The following is a 16,392-nucleotide window of genomic DNA, read 5'->3' as shown; positions in this document are numbered from 1 at the left end:
CTTCATATGACCCATCTCCGACCATACTTTTTTCTTTGTTTTTAAAAAAAAACCTCCTGCAGTCTCTTCTCTTCTCGTTGTTGCGGAAGGTAGGTAGCTGCGAGCTATCTCAGCCCTGAAAGACCAGACCTCCGTTGCTGACTTACGTCACTCGACGCTTGGACACCTCCATCTCCGCGTTGACAACACACCTCCTCCCCCCCCCTCGAGGCTGTTGATTTGATCGACACGCGATACGGCCGTAGCACATAGCGGCTCAAACCAGAAACCTTCCTTGTCTATTCATCAGTGGCCGTCACGTCTACAGGTCGAGACAAGAGGAGCTTTGGGCAAAGTGGAAACCACCTCACCACCATGACCAGTGCCTAGTCGGTGCTTCCAACAGCTATCTTCTCCCGACGTTGGAGCGATGGATCACTCCATACAGCGATTACTCAACGACAAGCTCTATGACAAGAGAAAGCAAGGAGCTTTAGAGTACGGGATTGCACTTTGAGCAGAGCTACTACCATGCCGAGACTGACCAAACATTATTTTGCCTCAGGTTAGAAAAAATCGTCCGAGATGCCGTTTTCAAAGGAGATGCAGAGAGAATTGGAAAAATCGTCGAGCAGCTATGCCATGACTATGCCTACGCTGTACACCAGCCGCACGCTCGGAATGGTGGTCTGATTGGACTGGCGGCTGCTTCAATCGCGCTGGGATCAGTGAGTCATTGCACGGGATCTGGAAAAAAAATAATACAATGGGAATGAGGTGTTGATGCTCGGTTTGAATAGGAAGGAGTTGCTCAGTATCTGAGAGAGATCGTTCCACCGGTTCTAGCATGCTTCACCGATCAAGATGCGCGAGTCCGCTACTATGCGTGCGAGAGCATGTACAACATTGCCAAGGTCGCCAAAGGGGAAGTCCTTCTTTACTTCAATGAGATTTTTGATGCTCTATCCAAGGTATGAAACCCCCTGCTGTCTCTTGAACGCCATGGATGCTGATTGATGTGTTTCTAGCTTGCCTCGGATTCAGAGCTCTCTGTGAAGAATGGCGCCGAGCTTTTAGATCGGCTGGTGAAGGACATCGTGGCCGAATCGGCCGCCTCATACGTTTCCGTGCTTCAATTGTCAGAGAAAGCAGCAGCGGGCTCAGAGGAAGCAAGCGAAGGCGACTTGCCAACCGCCTTTTCGCTCGCGAAATTCATTCCACTACTGAAGGAGCGAATTCATGTCATCGGTCCCTACACTCGCAATTTCTTGGTATCCTGGTTGACATTACTCGACACCATTCCTGATCTGGAGTTGGTGACCTTCTTGCCTGAGTTTTTAGAGGGTCTGATCAAGTTTCTCGGGGGACCGCACAAGGACGTCAACGTTGCCACACAAGGTTTGTTGGAAAGATTTCTCGGTGAGATCAAAAGAATCACCCGAGTGAAGAAAGGAATCGAAAAGAGCCAAAAGATCCAGAGGATTCGCAGACGCTCTACCAATAGCGACACCGTGAGCGCCAAGACGCAGCAGTCGGTTGACAGCGCCGGGGCCGACGACGGAGAGAAAAATGATGTTGCCGTAGATGATTCTACAGCATCTGATTCACTATACGAAGAGGAAACAATGCAAGCTGATGGAGACTGGATACCTGGACAAGATGTGGAAATCGACTACCCGAAGATTCTGGACATTCTCGTCAGCTTTGTTGACACCTCTTTTGGTAAGTGAGCTCCGCATTTTACCTGTCCTGTACATCGTTTGACTAACAAGCCAAAGAGGAGGAAATGCAGCTGACAGCGCTTCGCTGGATTGATGCGTTCTTTGAGATTAGCCCTGAAGACATTCTCCCATTCGTCCCAAGATTGTTGACACAAGTTCTTCCGGCAATGTCAAGTGGTTCGGATTCCGTGCGGCAAGCCGCTAATCGCGTCAACAAGTCTTTACTGGAATACATCTATTCTTTATCGGACGACGCCACTGAGGAGCCCCCTCCAACTTCATCAAAAGTGCCTTCGGCTGCTGCCAGTCGGGAAAGCATTGACAGAAAAATGACAGAGATGTCTTTTTCTGACTCCAGAAAAGCAACCCAAGAGTCCTCCAGGGCCCCGACACCTCGTGACAGTATCATTTCAGCACCATCTCAGCCTGTCGATCTCGATTACGCCTCCGCAGTCAACTCCCTTACACTGCAGTTTTTGAACGAGAACGAAGCAACTCGCGTGGCTGCGCTCTCTTGGCTGATTATGCTCCACCGCAAGGCTCCACGCAAAGTTGTCGCATTCAATGATGGGACATTCCCCGCGTTGTTGAAGACGCTCTCTGATCCAGCAGAGGCCGTGGTGACAAAGGATCTGCAGTTACTTTCCCAAATATCGAGAAATAGCGAGGACAGCTATTTCACATCTTTCATGGTCAACTTGTTACAATTGTTCTCAACCGACAGACATTTGCTGGAAGTTCGCGGCAACCTGATCATTCGTCAATTGTGCCTGAACCTCAGTCCAGAGCGCATCTACAGGACTCTGGCTGATTGTCTTGAGAAGGAAGAGGTAAGTCGTGAACGCCGCCTCTCGACATATCCCAGGCTAACACCATCCAGGATCTCGAATTCGCCAGCATTATGGTCCAAAACCTGAACAATAACCTTATCACTGCGCCTGAATTATCAGATATGCGAAAGCGACTGAGAAATCTTGATACAAGGGTAGGGCGTTCACTTGACTTTTTCCGCGAAGAGCCTCAGAGGACTGACGCTCACTGATAGGATGGCCAAATGTTCTTCGTGGCCTTGTTTCGGTCCTGGTGCCACAATGCGGTCTCAACATTTTCTCTGTGTCTTCTTGCGCAGGCGTATGAGCAAGCTTACAACCTTTTGCAAATCTTGTTGGTCTCATTCACCTATGATCTGCATGATTTTCTGCATTTCTGACAATCCCAGTGCCGAACTCGAAATGACCGTCAACATGCTGATCCAGATCGACAAGCTGGTGCAGCTTCTTGAGTCGCCTGTATTCACATGTACGATCACATCTTGTGGTGCCTCTTGAGCCAAAAGCTAATTTGAATAGATCTCCGTCTTCAATTACTCGAGCCCGAGAAATATCCCTACCTATACAAATGCCTCTATGGTGTCCTTATGCTTCTCCCCCAGAGCTCCGCTTTCGCCGCCCTTAAGAACCGATTGAACAGCGTCAGCAACATTGGTTTCCTCCATGGTGGTCCCCGCAGGTACGCAAGTGGCAATCCTGGTGCCATCCCAGGAAAAAGCCCTCCACATCCCAGGTCACACATACTTATTAATTCCCATAGCGCATCTCAAACCACACCGTCGTTTGACCGCTCCTCCGGAACCCGCCTTAAGAGTCGGGATGATATTCGATGGACTGAGCTTCTCGACAAGTTCAAGGCTGTCCAGGAACGAGCACGCCGCGCGCAGGCTGCACAACGGCAGTCGCTTGATCCGACCGACACCTTGCAGAATCCTTCATTGAGCGCTGCCCTGTCTGCAGCAACCGTTGACCGAGCGGGAGATCGACCCAATTTGAATGACTCGTCCCGTGCAGGCTTGCTCGGCTCTATTGGCACGGGCATGGGCTCTATGACTGGGACCTCTGGTACTGTTGGGAGTGTCGCTCGTGGAGCAGGTGAATCGAAGCCTTCAAGCTCTGCGTCGCTTCTTGGCTCTGCTCACAAGCACAAGTCCAGCTTGCCTAATTTGGGACGCCTAGGTATCGGTGGACGTAAGTCGAAGAGATGATATCAAACGACTAAAGATATTCTCCGTTTATGTACTTAGGAGACAGCCTGACAAATACCGATTCTCCCACAAGGCTCCGCTTTTATTCGCAGTAGATATGTTTGTGCCAGCCTAGGTGCTCGTGGCAACATCGTTACTTTGATCAAACCCAGGTCTCGGTTTGGCAATCGAAGCAAACACGCCGAGTTATGGTGCGATGTGAAGTCTGGCTATCTATACACAAACAGCGCGCATTCTCTCTCTCTCTCTCTCTCTCTCTCTCCTGACACGTAACGAACGCATCTCTGATTCAGCTCACTCCAATCATTTCCCATCACCTACCCTCACCTCGGCCTGCCTTCACCACAACTTATCTCACTACGAACCACTCTGACCATAAGGTGCCGTTGACCATCGACTACTCTGTGGCTACGCTTGCTTTTCTCCGCCGTTTCCAAATGGCCTACTTCTCGTTCTCAAACGCCTTAGCCTCACTCTTCGCGCCGAGAAATCCCTCTCAGCAACTCAGTTCTCGAAGTCTCGCCATGGAAGGCCGAGGCTCACAAAGAACCTGGGCCCTCAAAATCAACAGGACGGCGGCTCAACAAGTTCTCGCCATGGAAGGCCGAGGCTCACAAAGAACCTGGGCCCTAAACAACAACAGGACGGCAGCTCAACAAGTTCTCGCCATACCAGAGCTCGTCGAAAATATCCTGTCCTGGGATGCAGCCGGCTACAAAGACGAGCCTCGCGAATATGACTGGGCATTTCCTCGAAGCCGCTTCGTACGGTATGCCCTCGTGAATAAACTCTGGTTCACAGAAGCCATGCGATTCATATGGTGGACTGCACTTTCGGCCAGCAGATTATCTGCCATACAAACTCTCCCTCGCCACCGTCTGCGAGTCTATCTGGAGTACGCCGTGCAAATGACACTCCATAACGACCCAAGACCACAGGGTAGTAGTGCGCAGAATAAGATCCTGAGGGGACTGGAATTCCCCAGTCTCAGGATCGTCACTGTGGAACTTCGCGTGGGACAGCGACTCCTCTCACTACCTGAGATTCGGGGTCCTAATGTGCAGGAACTGACACTGGTCATTGTGCCGGTGCCGAATAAGGGTGGCCTTGCTCTTGTGGATGTGAGGACGCAACAGAGACTCGCACGGCGACTGAGGGTGAGTAAAGATACACCCAATCTAGACCGGAACAGTGAGGGGTCCAAGGTACTAACCTAACGTCATAGAAAATGTTCCGTCGATTGCGAAAGGTCACTATCAAATATCCGTTTCGAGCATCATATGTTCGACGAGAGGACGTCTTCAACTTTTTTCAGTTCCTTGAAGGCGCGGCAGACGTTGAAGTGATACCAATCGACCAGTGAGCATGTCGAGATAGGGGCCTGTTTTGATTTGGATGGGAGAGAGGCATATGAAGCTAAGGGTGGTGTTCGTATTTGACAGGCAGAAAGCCAGTTGCGAGCTTAGTCCGTCAATGACATGAGATGGTGTTTCTATCCAAGCTTATGAATTGTTCGATCATTTCATGAAATCGGCCATTGATGGCTGCTAATCTGGGCAAATTCCATTCGAAGATTATATCCAACGCGGCAGGTTCCGTAATCTTCCAGACTGGACCCTTGCATTCACAGTAGAATAGGAAGTAATTCGAAAGTCTTGGTACTTGTAAGTTTCCCCTTCTGATAAGCCTAATGACTGATCAGTTCCCATTTCTCATGATACTTTGTGCGAGCCACCCGAGGAAGGAAGCCGAGGCTATGGTATGACCTGGTCACGTACGATGGAGTTGATTTGAGTGTCCGATGTCATTGCTTTTCAACGCCTTAGATTTACACAAGATACAGCAGGAGCCCATTCCAAAAACAAATTCCTCTAGTAGAAATAATAATCCCAGCCGTACTTACAAAACCTTCGCACCCGTGCGCCCAGTCTCCTTGATTTGCACGGATCCGTCCTTTCGAATCTCCGCAACGCTTTGCCGAATACCCACCAGCTCCCGGTTCAGACTGTCGACCGAGCGAGATATTTCAGCCTCTGTGGGTGTTGATTTGGCCTTCTCATGATGGTCTGGACTAGAAGTGATTCCTCGAGGGGCATCGGCGATCTCAGTGATTTGGCGTTCAGAAAGAATATCGTTCACGCGAGGTCCACGAGACTGCATCAGGATAGTGGCAGGTCCATCGAATTGAAGGAATAGCTGTGAGAGGAATGTTAGCTTCTGTGTTCCCAACCCCGATGACAACACAGTTGAGTTATCTCACTCTGTCTCCCCAGAAGGTCATTCGAGACCATGTCCTGATCCTGTGCAGGACGCTCATGGTGTTCTTCCAGCCCTTGGAGGCTGTGAATTCCCGAATGAAGTTGTTTTTCTGCAGCAGGCGTGGCAGGCTTTTCAGTCCAGGGACCTGGAAGCTCAGTGTTGTGGATTTGAAGCGGTAGGGGCGAGGAGGGTTGGAAGACATGGTGTAAGCGACAACGTTGCTGTGTAAGAAATCAGGTTAGGCTCAGAGGATCCGCTTCTGAATGAAGACAGAAGATAAAGCTCACCTAGGATGAACAATGTACTGTTCGCCCTGCTTCAGCTCTACGGAGTAAACCTGTCCCTGGCCGACCAATGCGATCAATCCTCGGCCAGTGATTGCCGAGCTTCCCCAGTGTGCCATGCTCTGCATCGAGCTATCAGTGATCCGACCCAAGTCCAGAGTGTACCAACAGTATACGTACGAGACTAGCATCGATTGTGGGCTTGACGGACAAGGACCGGCCTGTCCACGCCAACAGTGCGCGTCGTTGGGATACCATCCAATCAACCGAGCCATTGAGGTTCACCACAGCGAAGGACGTTGTTGGGGATCGAGTAGAAATGAGGGCTGTAACGGGACTGGCGGAGGAGACCTGAAGTTTCGTAAGCCATGGTCTAGCAATCCTCCCCGAACGCACCCATGTAAGGTCTACCTTTTGGTACAAGAAAGGAACTCCCAGAGGAGCCCTGCGGAAAGGTTCAAGAACACTCAACGTTGAAACAACCTGGTGCGACCGTACATTATTAGCCAATTCATCCTGAAGTTTCTCTGGACAGGGCTCCATACATTGTCTGCCTTGCCGCTCAATCCAACCAACGTACCGCGGCGCGTGTACAGGTTCTGCGAAGCCGACAATGAAACCGAGAGCAATGAGTACGGCGCGCCAACGACATCGAACCGCGCATCTTTTTAGATAATCCGTTAGCCTCAGTCCTAAGTTTCGGTTCAATTCCACTCTAGGTTGGTCAATTGATCGAAATCTCATACCTCGCGATTCGGCAAAACTGGGCGTGCCAGCAAGAGGCAGGTGGTCGCCGTTGACGGTGGGCTCCGCCGAGGGTGTCGCGCGAATCTGAATAAATCTGACCTGCCTGTGAACTCGAGGCACAACTCGCGTCCAGGACAGAATCCGGGCGCCTCGCTGAAGGGCTGGACTCATGGTGCCTGAATGGAAAGCCGTGGAGCGCAAAGCGTTGACGGACTTTACGTCAGTTCCTGGAAGCTCGCAAGGGAAACCAGGCCGGGAAATTGTGGCGCCGGCGGCTCGTGGCTGCGGCGAGCGGCGAAGCGGAGATGCGACACCACGCCCGCATTAATATTCGATTGCGACATTCCCATATTGCCTCATCGAGTCCTTTTCGCACGCGAACGGTTTCAGTCGGATTAGAGCGGGTCTCCTAATTGATCTCATTACCTTTGTATCCTATTTCTGCTCAGAATTCTTTCTTTCTCTCGTCGGTCGATCGATCTCCGATCCTCCGCACAGCTCGACGTTTTCCTCCGAAGCCGGCAGCTCCCACGATCGGTCCCTCCATACGATTTGTCGCAAGAGCACGTACGCCCGTAGCCCTGCTCTCTCGTCCTTCAATATGCGCCTGTGACCTTGAATTCTGCATCGCATATCCCTGAGTGATCACACCTCCTTGAATTCGCAGCCATGCTGCTCCGAGCGGCCCGCTACTCATGCCAGCGTACTGCGCCGCCTATACATCCGAGCTTCGCCAGCGGGCCACAGTGGATAAGTCCACACAGCGCTCTACACCGAAGAGTTCAGCTACAATGGTTTCATTCAAGCCGTTTTTGCCAGAATCAGTCAACCGATGGCAGAGATCCTACTTCCGCTCAGAGCAAGGCTCCCACAGCCGTCACCGGCTCCGACGCAGCCGGCGCTGCTCTCAATGGGAAACCCGGTGCAAGTGTGGTCAAGCCAGCTCCAAAGAAAGATTTGCTGAGTGAGTCGGCCATTGCGAAGAAAGAACAACGGCGAGCAGACTGGGCGATTATGCGCGAAATGGCAAAATATCTATGGCCCAAGGTACACCATTCGCCCGTTCGGATGGTCAAAAGTTCTGTAGAGGCTAACCGAATATGATAGGATGACTGGGGCACTAAGCTTCGAGTCGGAACGGCCCTGTCTTTACTTGTCGGTTCAAAGGTATGGTTTTTGTGACATAGTTTATGCGGAAGCCAAGTCAATATTCGACCACGGAAGCTGACGAAGTACATAGATCCTTAATGTCGAGGTTCCTTTCTACTTCAAGAGCATCGTGGATTCGATGAACGTCGACTTTGCGACGCTCGGCGGAACAGCATACACAGTGGCAGGCTCCATGATCATTGCGTGTAAGTGATTGAGCCCAGATAAGATGCTTGACGGTCCGTTTTTAAGGAATTTCTAATTTTTTTTTTTTTTAAAAAAAAAGACGGTGCAACCCGTATAGGAGCCACGGTTTTCCAAGAACTGCGCAATGCCGTCTTCGCCAGCGTTGCGCAAAAGGCGATTCGAAAAGTTGCACGGAATGTGTTTAACCATCTCTTACAACTGGATCTCAACTTCCACCTGTCGCGGCAGACTGGTGGTCTCACTCGGGCTATCGATCGAGGTACGAAAGGTATTAGCTTCTTACTCACCTCGATGGTTTTCCACGTTGTGCCCACTGCTCTTGAAATCTCGCTCGTGTGCGGTATTTTGGTATGTGCTTCTGCCGTCATTTCCTCCGGGGGTGATTCGACCCCCTTGAGATAATGAGCGCCTGCTCATGGCTCCCAGACCTACCAGTACGGTTTACAATTCGCCGCCATCACAGCCACTACCATGGTGGCTTATACAGCTTTCACCATCACTACCACCGCCTGGCGCACCAAGTTTCGGCGACAGGCTAATGCAGCCGATAATCGTGGCGCCACCGTCGCTGTTGACTCGCTGATCAACTATGAAGCGGTGAAGTATTTCAACAATGAGAAATTCGAGGTCGCTCGGTATGACAAGGCTCTGAAGCACTACGAAGATGCATCGATCAAGGTCACCACCTCCCTGGCTTTGCTGAACTCTGGTCAAAACATGATCTTCTCCACCGCGCTCGCCGCCATGATGTATCTGGCTGCGGACGGGGTGGCAACGGGCACGCTGACGGTAGGCGATTTGGTGATGGTCAACCAGCTCGTCTTCCAACTCTCAGTCCCGCTCAACTTCCTCGGCTCTGTGTATCGTGAATTACGCCAGTCTCTGCTGGACATGGAGACTCTGTTCAACCTGCAGAAGGTCAATGTGAACATCAAGGAGAAGCCCAACGCCCCGCCTCTTGCACTCCGCAAGGGTGGCGAAATCCGATTTGAGAATGTCACTTTCGGCTATCACCCGGACCGTCCGATCTTGAAGAATGCGACTTTCACCATTCCCGCCGGCTCTAAATTTGCCATTGTCGGCCCCAGTGGGTGCGGCAAGTCGACTATTCTTCGCCTGCTCTTCCGCTTTTACGACACTCAGTCCGGTCGGATCCTGATCGACGGTCAGGATGTGCGTGACGTGAGCCTCGACAGCCTTCGGCAAGCCATCGGGGTGGTTCCTCAGGATACGCCCCTCTTCAATGATACGATTGCGCATAACATTCGCTATGGTCGGATTGATGCCACTGATGAGGAGGTCCGGCATGCTGCTGAGCGAGCCCGCATCAGTGAGCTGATCGAGCGTCTGCCGGACGGCTATGAGACGGCGGTCGGCGAGCGCGGAATGATGATCTCGGGCGGCGAAAAGCAACGACTGGCCATTTCGCGACTACTGCTCAAGGACCCGCAGCTGTTGTTCTTTGATGAGGCGGTCAGTATTCCCTTTGTGCTCGGGTTACTTGAACCTCCCTTTGTGACTGACATATATGCCCTTCTTTCTCGATTGATTTAGACCTCGGCCTTGGACACCTATACCGAGCAGGCATTACTGCAAAACATTAACAGTATCCTCAAGGACAAGCGGCGCACGAGTGTGTTTGTGGCGCATCGACTCCGGACGATCTATGACAGCGACCAGATTCTCGTGCTCAAGGACGGGCAGGTAGTAGAGATGGGGTCGCATCGGGAGCTGCTGGATCTGGAGGGTGTGTATGCGGAGCTCTGGAATGGTACGTTCCTTTTATTGTTTTTGCCCCCCTTTTGATGAATTTCTCTTGTTGAAAGCTGTCCCCCGGGTTCTCTCTCGAGGTTTCATCTTTGACGGCTGGAGTAGTTCTGTGTTGCTGACCTGCCCAATAGCTCAGGAAACCTCCGTCGGTGACGAGGAGAAGGAGTTGCGAGACATTGAGAAGAGGGTTGAATAGAGTGATAGACGGTCATCCTTTTCAACCCTAGTCTGTAGACTGTGATGTGATATCCCCCCAAATTTGTTTTGATTGATGTGGTGTTGGTTCTAAATTCAAAGTATCGCGCTTTCGAGTATGCGTCGCACATGGTTGTACTGCTAGTAGGGCTTGTTTGGCGTACAGTAGGATATGACCTGGTCAAGTAGTCACCACGTGACTGCATGCATCGTTGTTGGTCCACTTTCAGTCCCGTTGCTTCGAGGATTGATTCATTATGTGTTCTGATCATCTCAAATTGCTACGAGCTTCATCACATGGACTTATGTCCCGCGAGTCCCATAGACTGTGATTTGTCACTTCAGTGCCATCCGATGCTTTTGACACTCGCGTGCATTCATGTACTGTCCTGCGCATGAGTGACCTCTTGTAGTCGTCGAGCCAACGGGCTGGAACCCCCCCCCCCACGAAATCTATGTGAAACATTGACGGACGCACGGTCTCCAATGGCTACACACATCCGAGCTTACTGGCCTAGTCCACTTCGGGAGCAATTCGTGATGGCCGGCGTCTTGGCACCTTCGTTCTGGTGCAGGCTCCGCGTGGCTTTTAAAGTTTCCACCGGCTCAGTTCTTTCCACAGGACCCGACCGATTTCTGCTAGTGGCTACACTGGAAAATCAGACTTGTTCGGCTGCTGTCAGGAGCAAAATTTGGGATTGTCATCACTAGTGCTTCATTAGCGTCGTGATGTTTTGGCATTGTTTTTGGTTCCCCCTCTCTCTACTAGTCTCTTCGTGGTAGGTGGTCAGAGGAATCGTCTCCTCGTCGCATGTTCATGTGAGGCGATACTGTCATGTAAGGGGGGTTGTTTCTTACCCTTTTGTTCAATTCGTTGCTGTCGGATTTCGGATCTACTTTGTGATCGAAGTCGTCTTTTGAACCATGATCCCGACAGCAGGGTTTCTGATTATTGTTTAGAGTAGAGACCCGGGTACGTTATGCACTGCATGCCACATGGTGCATTGACGGTGGAATATTCTAATCGTGATGAACCGAAGACAGCTCGACAGACGTGAGTAGCAGGCTTGGTACAGATGAATCGTGACCCCTGGCTAGTCACCCGTCCAAGTGGGTCGAGAACTTGCCCTCTTTGGGTCTGCCACGCGGGCGAATATTCCGTCAGGCGTCCATTCGGTACATGCGTGACGCTGTCTTGACCCTGGTGGTTCGCACTTCGGACTCATTCTTTTCTTGGGTCGAGTCCGTGCTTGGAAACCTTGACCTCAGGTACCGTCCCTTTCGATCCGGATGTTCTTGATTTTGAGATGCGGAGGAGAAGGCGACCAACATACTACGGTACTCTGTAGTCGGGGCTTGTTGAAGTTCCACAATCCTCCCCCACGATGTGCTCTTTCTCCATCATCCTCTATTCTTCACAGTTGCTTGGATAAAAGATTCTACATGGCCCTCGTTTTGTACCTGTCTCCTGCACCTCTTTCGTTAGACTAACCGAATCACGACTAGTTCTCGACTCTTACCGACCATCGTAGAAACTGGTACCTGACTACTACGTACTCCGTACCCAGTTCTCCTGTGGGTGGTACCCACCACGACCCGTCAAAGTGACCAGGTGAGAGACTTTTGGTCTCGACTCTGAGTGTCTCGCCGTGTACCACCACTCACCCACTGGGGGCAACGGCCTTGTGTCTCTTTACCATCTTGGATTCGGGTATTCTTCGTGTTGACAGATCGCAAGCCACTCGCTCTTTCTGTCCACCCAAGAATCCCATCGTTGCCGTTGGATCACTTGACCGAGATTATCGTATCCCCCGTTCTTTCCCTCGGGCCAGAACCACCCTCCTTTTCCACCAGTCCCACCGTCCGCTCTCTTCTCCCTTCTTGCTCCTTCACACACAGAGACCCCCCTTTCCCTTCATTTTCCTCGCTCTTTTTGTCTCTCTTTCTGTCGCTTCGAAAGTCCCTTCCGATTGTTCCGCCTTCTTTCCTTCTAACTCTTCCCCACGGTTCCGGAAAATTAACCTTTTCAGACACATTCCTTCCACCCTTGCGGCTACCGGGTGCGGTGCGACTCTCCCACGTTCTCTGCAAGCGCCCCCTTTTACTGTCCGCGCCAGTCCAGTGGCTCTTCCTTTTGTGGGCACGGGCTCGTTCCAATTTCCAGTCCCACTTTGCCTCGTGCGCATCTACTTCCCCCCCAGACGCTATCGCCAGTCCACGCGCGCGCCTGGTTCTCTCCCCTGCTCACTCCGCGATCGCAAATCACCCACAACCCCCGCCTCTTCTTCTCTTTCTCTTCCCTTGACCAGCTTGTTCGTCATACTCTCCACCATTGGAACACGGAGAATATTCGATTGCTCCAGCTGCTCCAGCTGCTCCAGGTAATCAGTGTGCTGCACGAGACGTACAGGTGAGTTCGAATTCGGCTGTTTGACATCCGTTGGGGGAAAATCCGGTATTGGCACCATTCGATCCAGGAATTAATCGTGAATGATCAGATCTGTTTTTGAAAACATCCGGGATCCCTCTTCCGGCAATCAATCACTGTCAATCGGTCCCGCTGCATCGAGAGGAAAGCTTGATCGCCACGATCAGGGATATCCAACATCCCCACTGGGCCAAGAACAAATACAAAAAGAGCATCACCACCTTCTTTACCAGCATTGATCCCACACCACACTCACTGTCACCATGGGTCTGATTGATAAACTGCAAGCTAGTATGTTGCATGTCCCAATCCAATATCCAATGACTTCGCCGCACACCCCCCCCCCCCCCCCCTCTCACCCGTGAAATTGCAGTCTAACCTGGTCTCTTTCCTGGCAGAGCTCGAGCTTTACCGCTTGGAGCAGCGATATGCTCGTCGCAAGCATCGTACCACTTTCTCCACAGGCGCCCAGTACGTCGATGGCGAGTACGTGTATCAGGCTGGTGCCCGCTCCCCCAACAGCACCGGCTCCAAGCAATCCAGCGGCAGCTGGCGACCATCGGTCCTGCGCGGGACGCAGGAATCCCGCTGGCGCTGAAATGCAGCGACCTGCGATGCGTGATTGCTATTGCCGACAACTTTTCCTGCAAATATTTTTTTTCGTGATCGGTCGACATATGACCCCCATTGAGCGCCTTCTTACCGCCCACCTTTCTTTTTCTTTTTGGGACAATTCCCCGTACCGACGGTTTCCTCCACCTCCTCTCTCCAAAGACCCACCCCTGGAGTTCCGTTGCTCGGATATGCCAGTTCTTTGCGCGTGACGTACCTACGAAGATCACCAATGCTTTGACTCCTCCTTGACGACCTCACAACCCCCTTACCCTCTCCTCCTGCTGCTACGCCCGCTCCACGAAAATGGTCTCGTCTTCACTCTCGCCCTGTTTCCACCTCTTCCTTGTTTGTCTTCCTCCACACTGGATGCATGTGGCCGTTCCGTCCTGGCTGACTCTGCTATGGCCAGAGCCCAGGATGGGGTTGTTGGATTGATTTTACCCTTGAACACTGATGCCTGTTCTTGTCCGAGCCGGCATGTCAATCAGACGGGGGTATCGAGAGAGCCGTGTTGATCCTCCGCTTTTCTCCTCCTGCGGAACGGCTCTTTCTCTCTTCCCTCGCCCCCCTGTCTTCTTTCTGATTCTTTTCTCTTTCAATCTGCATTGTGCCGTGAGCATAGCGCCTCTCTTCCACTTTTCTTCTTGTGACTAAGCTTTTTTTTTTGACCTATTTTGCGTTGGATATTCCGGTTTCTTATTTTTTCAACTCTTTTGGCAGAGATGTTTATATTCTCAATATCATTGAATATGTGCCCTTGTGGGTTCGCCAATTGACTTGTCTCGTGCGCGTCTCGAGAGAGATGAATCACTGGAGGTATTCGTAGTCGTCTTTGCTTGCAGCATGGATCCGTCACTTGGAGTGTCACGTTTCCATGGGACCTTCCGGTACCTAGTCCCTCATCTCTCTGCGGCGGATAGAGGATAGTTTGAAAGATCGAGTAAGCCCTGAAGACTCGTTGGGTTCAGGGCTGGTTGACAATATGGCTTGTGCGGGTTCCGGTCCTGGAAACTCTGATCTCATTCCCTAAAGTTTCCTAGGCCTGCTCACCTTAGTCCCGTCCAGTATGTACGTGGTCCGTCCCCCCCCCCCCCCCCCCCCCCTTCAACCCCATCATGTTCGAATTGGAAATATCAGTGGCCTTCGTATTCGTCTCGAAAGTATGGATCCTCATCATCGATCGAGGTCCTCACCTTGAAACTTGTCCCGTTCTTTATTTCAATATGGGTTGTCCGTGAGATTTGTCGAGAACACCCCCTGTAATTTCTTTGTTGTACGGTCGAGGAGTAGAAAATACCTATATCTATTGTATCCGATCAATCGGATTGAACACCAAAAGACTAGATAATTAGATTGAACTGAATGCATGGATCCATTCCAGCAGCGGATATACGCATATATGCTCAAAAGTCCCTCGTACGAACCATGATGTAAACAAAGAAATTCGTATATTTATGAAAAAAAAACAAGGACAGAAAAACAAAAGACAAGAAAAGAGATAAACGGCGGGATTCTCCTCCCGGGCAGTCCGGTTCTATACCCATGCTCCAGTGATCAGCCCTATTCTAGGTTAGTAGGTCGTTAGGGCATGTACCTAAGGTTGAAAAGGTACTGGGAGGATTTTGATTTTGACGGAGATCAGGCATCTGGAGAACAAACGGCTTTGCGGACGGGGATAGGCAAGGGAGGTTAGGTACGGCCCGCTGCGTCTGGATGTTGGGTCGGGTAAGGTCGCATCGCGTCAGTGATGTGTTTCGTGTACTGATGTACTGGGGTACTGGGGGGGGGGGGGGGGGTTCAGGTAGGTAGGTACTAGGTCCTGTTGGATTGAAGGGTGGACAATTATGGAGGGAATGTAGAATGAACATTGACCAATTTCTCGGTGAGATGAGGTGGTGTTTTTTTTCATTTCAAATTACTGGGTCAACTGTCGGGTGATCTGGCTTGGAGGACACATGAGTCGTGTATGTATATGATAGCTTCGAACCCGTCGAGTCGAGATTCACCCGAAACACTACATCTTTGACAATGAGAACGTGAAAAAAAGATAAAAAAGGGGTGAGAACAAGAGAAGAAGAAAACACCACAAAACAAGAGGGTCAATGACCAGACAATCAGACAAGAAACAATACAATCATGAAGCCCTCTCTGCAACGAGCCGAGATCCCAGGATCCTCGACTACTCAATTCCTGTTTGGTCCGTCTACCCAAATCGAGTGCCCGACCACGAGCGCCTTGCGGATTGATCAACAGGAGTTCCGGAGGTAAGCGTTTTTCGGCGTCCCAAAGGAGAAAAGCGTCCCAGGGGGAGATTTCCCGGCGGAAACCACTTTGGGACTATACTGTGGCATTTGGTTGCATAGGATTCTACGGGATGGGTCCTTCTGCACAGATTCACTTTGACCAGGGCGGTTCTTGATCCTAATTCAGAAGATTCTACGCATGAGTCGAGTCGGGGAGCAGAGTGGGATGGCGATTTCCTCCCACTCGTACTGCAATCGAACTGCAATCGAACTGTCCAGGCAAAGGCATTTGAAGCACGGTCCAGGTGGATCCAATCCACAAGGCATATCTCCCCGGTGCCGATGGATGGCAGATGGGCGAAGGATACAAGGTCCATCCTTGGGAGATTCGATAAAGTACCTAGGCTGGCGAGATTACGGTGAGGAATGACCTTCTTGTTCAAGACAACACGAGTCACCTGAATGCAGAGAACGAAAAGTCACCCCCGGTGTCGGACAAGTACTTGTCCGAGAGACGAGACTGGCTTGATGGACCGAGTACCCGACGACGAAAGTGGTAACTGGCGAAGGTTGGGTGCATGACGGGGACCCTCACTGACCAGCGGTCACGGACGTGGGCTTGCAGTGATCGTCCACTCGGACTTTAGCTCCCCTCTGGAGGGCGCGATGCCGAAGTCGTGTATTAAACTCCGACCCGAGCGTTTGATTCGGATTGTGATTTTTTTTTCTCGTCATGAATCTCTGAATCATCCTGGTA

General features: G+C 51.3%; 4 protein-coding genes across 4 annotated transcripts; 3 read left to right on the top strand and 1 right to left on the bottom strand.

The window, feature by feature from the left end:
• Positions 1–409: 409 nt before the first annotated feature.
• Positions 410–5,101, top strand: POX_a01783 (Protein VAC14; the record flags this gene model as incomplete). Its single annotated transcript, XM_050110707.1, has 12 exons — positions 410–477; positions 545–707; positions 780–950; positions 1,008–1,701; positions 1,758–2,530; positions 2,581–2,685; positions 2,746–2,864; positions 2,920–2,999; positions 3,050–3,209; positions 3,291–3,721; positions 4,207–4,895; positions 4,964–5,101. The coding sequence occupies 12 exons, from the start codon at positions 410–412 to the stop codon at positions 5,099–5,101; spliced, it is 3,591 nt and encodes a 1,196-aa protein (XP_049974475.1).
• Positions 5,102–5,637: 536 nt separating this feature from the next.
• POX_a01782 (Altered inheritance of mitochondria protein 24) lies at positions 5,638–7,199 on the bottom strand (the record flags this gene model as incomplete). The annotated part of the gene is made up of 7 exons (XM_050110706.1): positions 5,638–5,934; positions 5,999–6,218; positions 6,285–6,403; positions 6,462–6,632; positions 6,678–6,764; positions 6,827–6,945; positions 7,028–7,199. 7 exons carry the CDS (start codon positions 7,197–7,199, stop codon positions 5,638–5,640), a joined length of 1,185 nt encoding a protein of 394 aa, XP_049974474.1.
• A 498-nt stretch (positions 7,200–7,697) lies between these two features.
• Positions 7,698–10,350, top strand: POX_a01781 (Iron-sulfur clusters transporter atm1; the record flags this gene model as incomplete). The annotated part of the gene is made up of 7 exons (XM_050110705.1): positions 7,698–8,075; positions 8,136–8,195; positions 8,269–8,383; positions 8,464–8,732; positions 8,811–9,857; positions 9,939–10,155; positions 10,286–10,350. 7 exons carry the CDS (start codon positions 7,698–7,700, stop codon positions 10,348–10,350), a joined length of 2,151 nt encoding a protein of 716 aa, XP_049974473.1.
• Positions 10,351–13,040: 2,690 nt separating this feature from the next.
• Positions 13,041–13,375, top strand: POX_a01780 (uncharacterized protein; the record flags this gene model as incomplete). Its single annotated transcript, XM_050110704.1, has 2 exons — positions 13,041–13,068; positions 13,176–13,375. 2 exons carry the CDS (start codon positions 13,041–13,043, stop codon positions 13,373–13,375), a joined length of 228 nt encoding a protein of 75 aa, XP_049974472.1.
• Positions 13,376–16,392: the final 3,017 nt, after the last annotated feature.

This window comes from Penicillium oxalicum, chromosome I (assembly GCF_001723175.1).
Source record: "Penicillium oxalicum strain HP7-1 chromosome I, whole genome shotgun sequence".
Lineage (NCBI taxonomy): Eukaryota > Fungi > Ascomycota > Eurotiomycetes > Eurotiales > Aspergillaceae > Penicillium > Penicillium oxalicum.
This window is presented reverse-complemented; position numbering and strand designations above follow the sequence as displayed.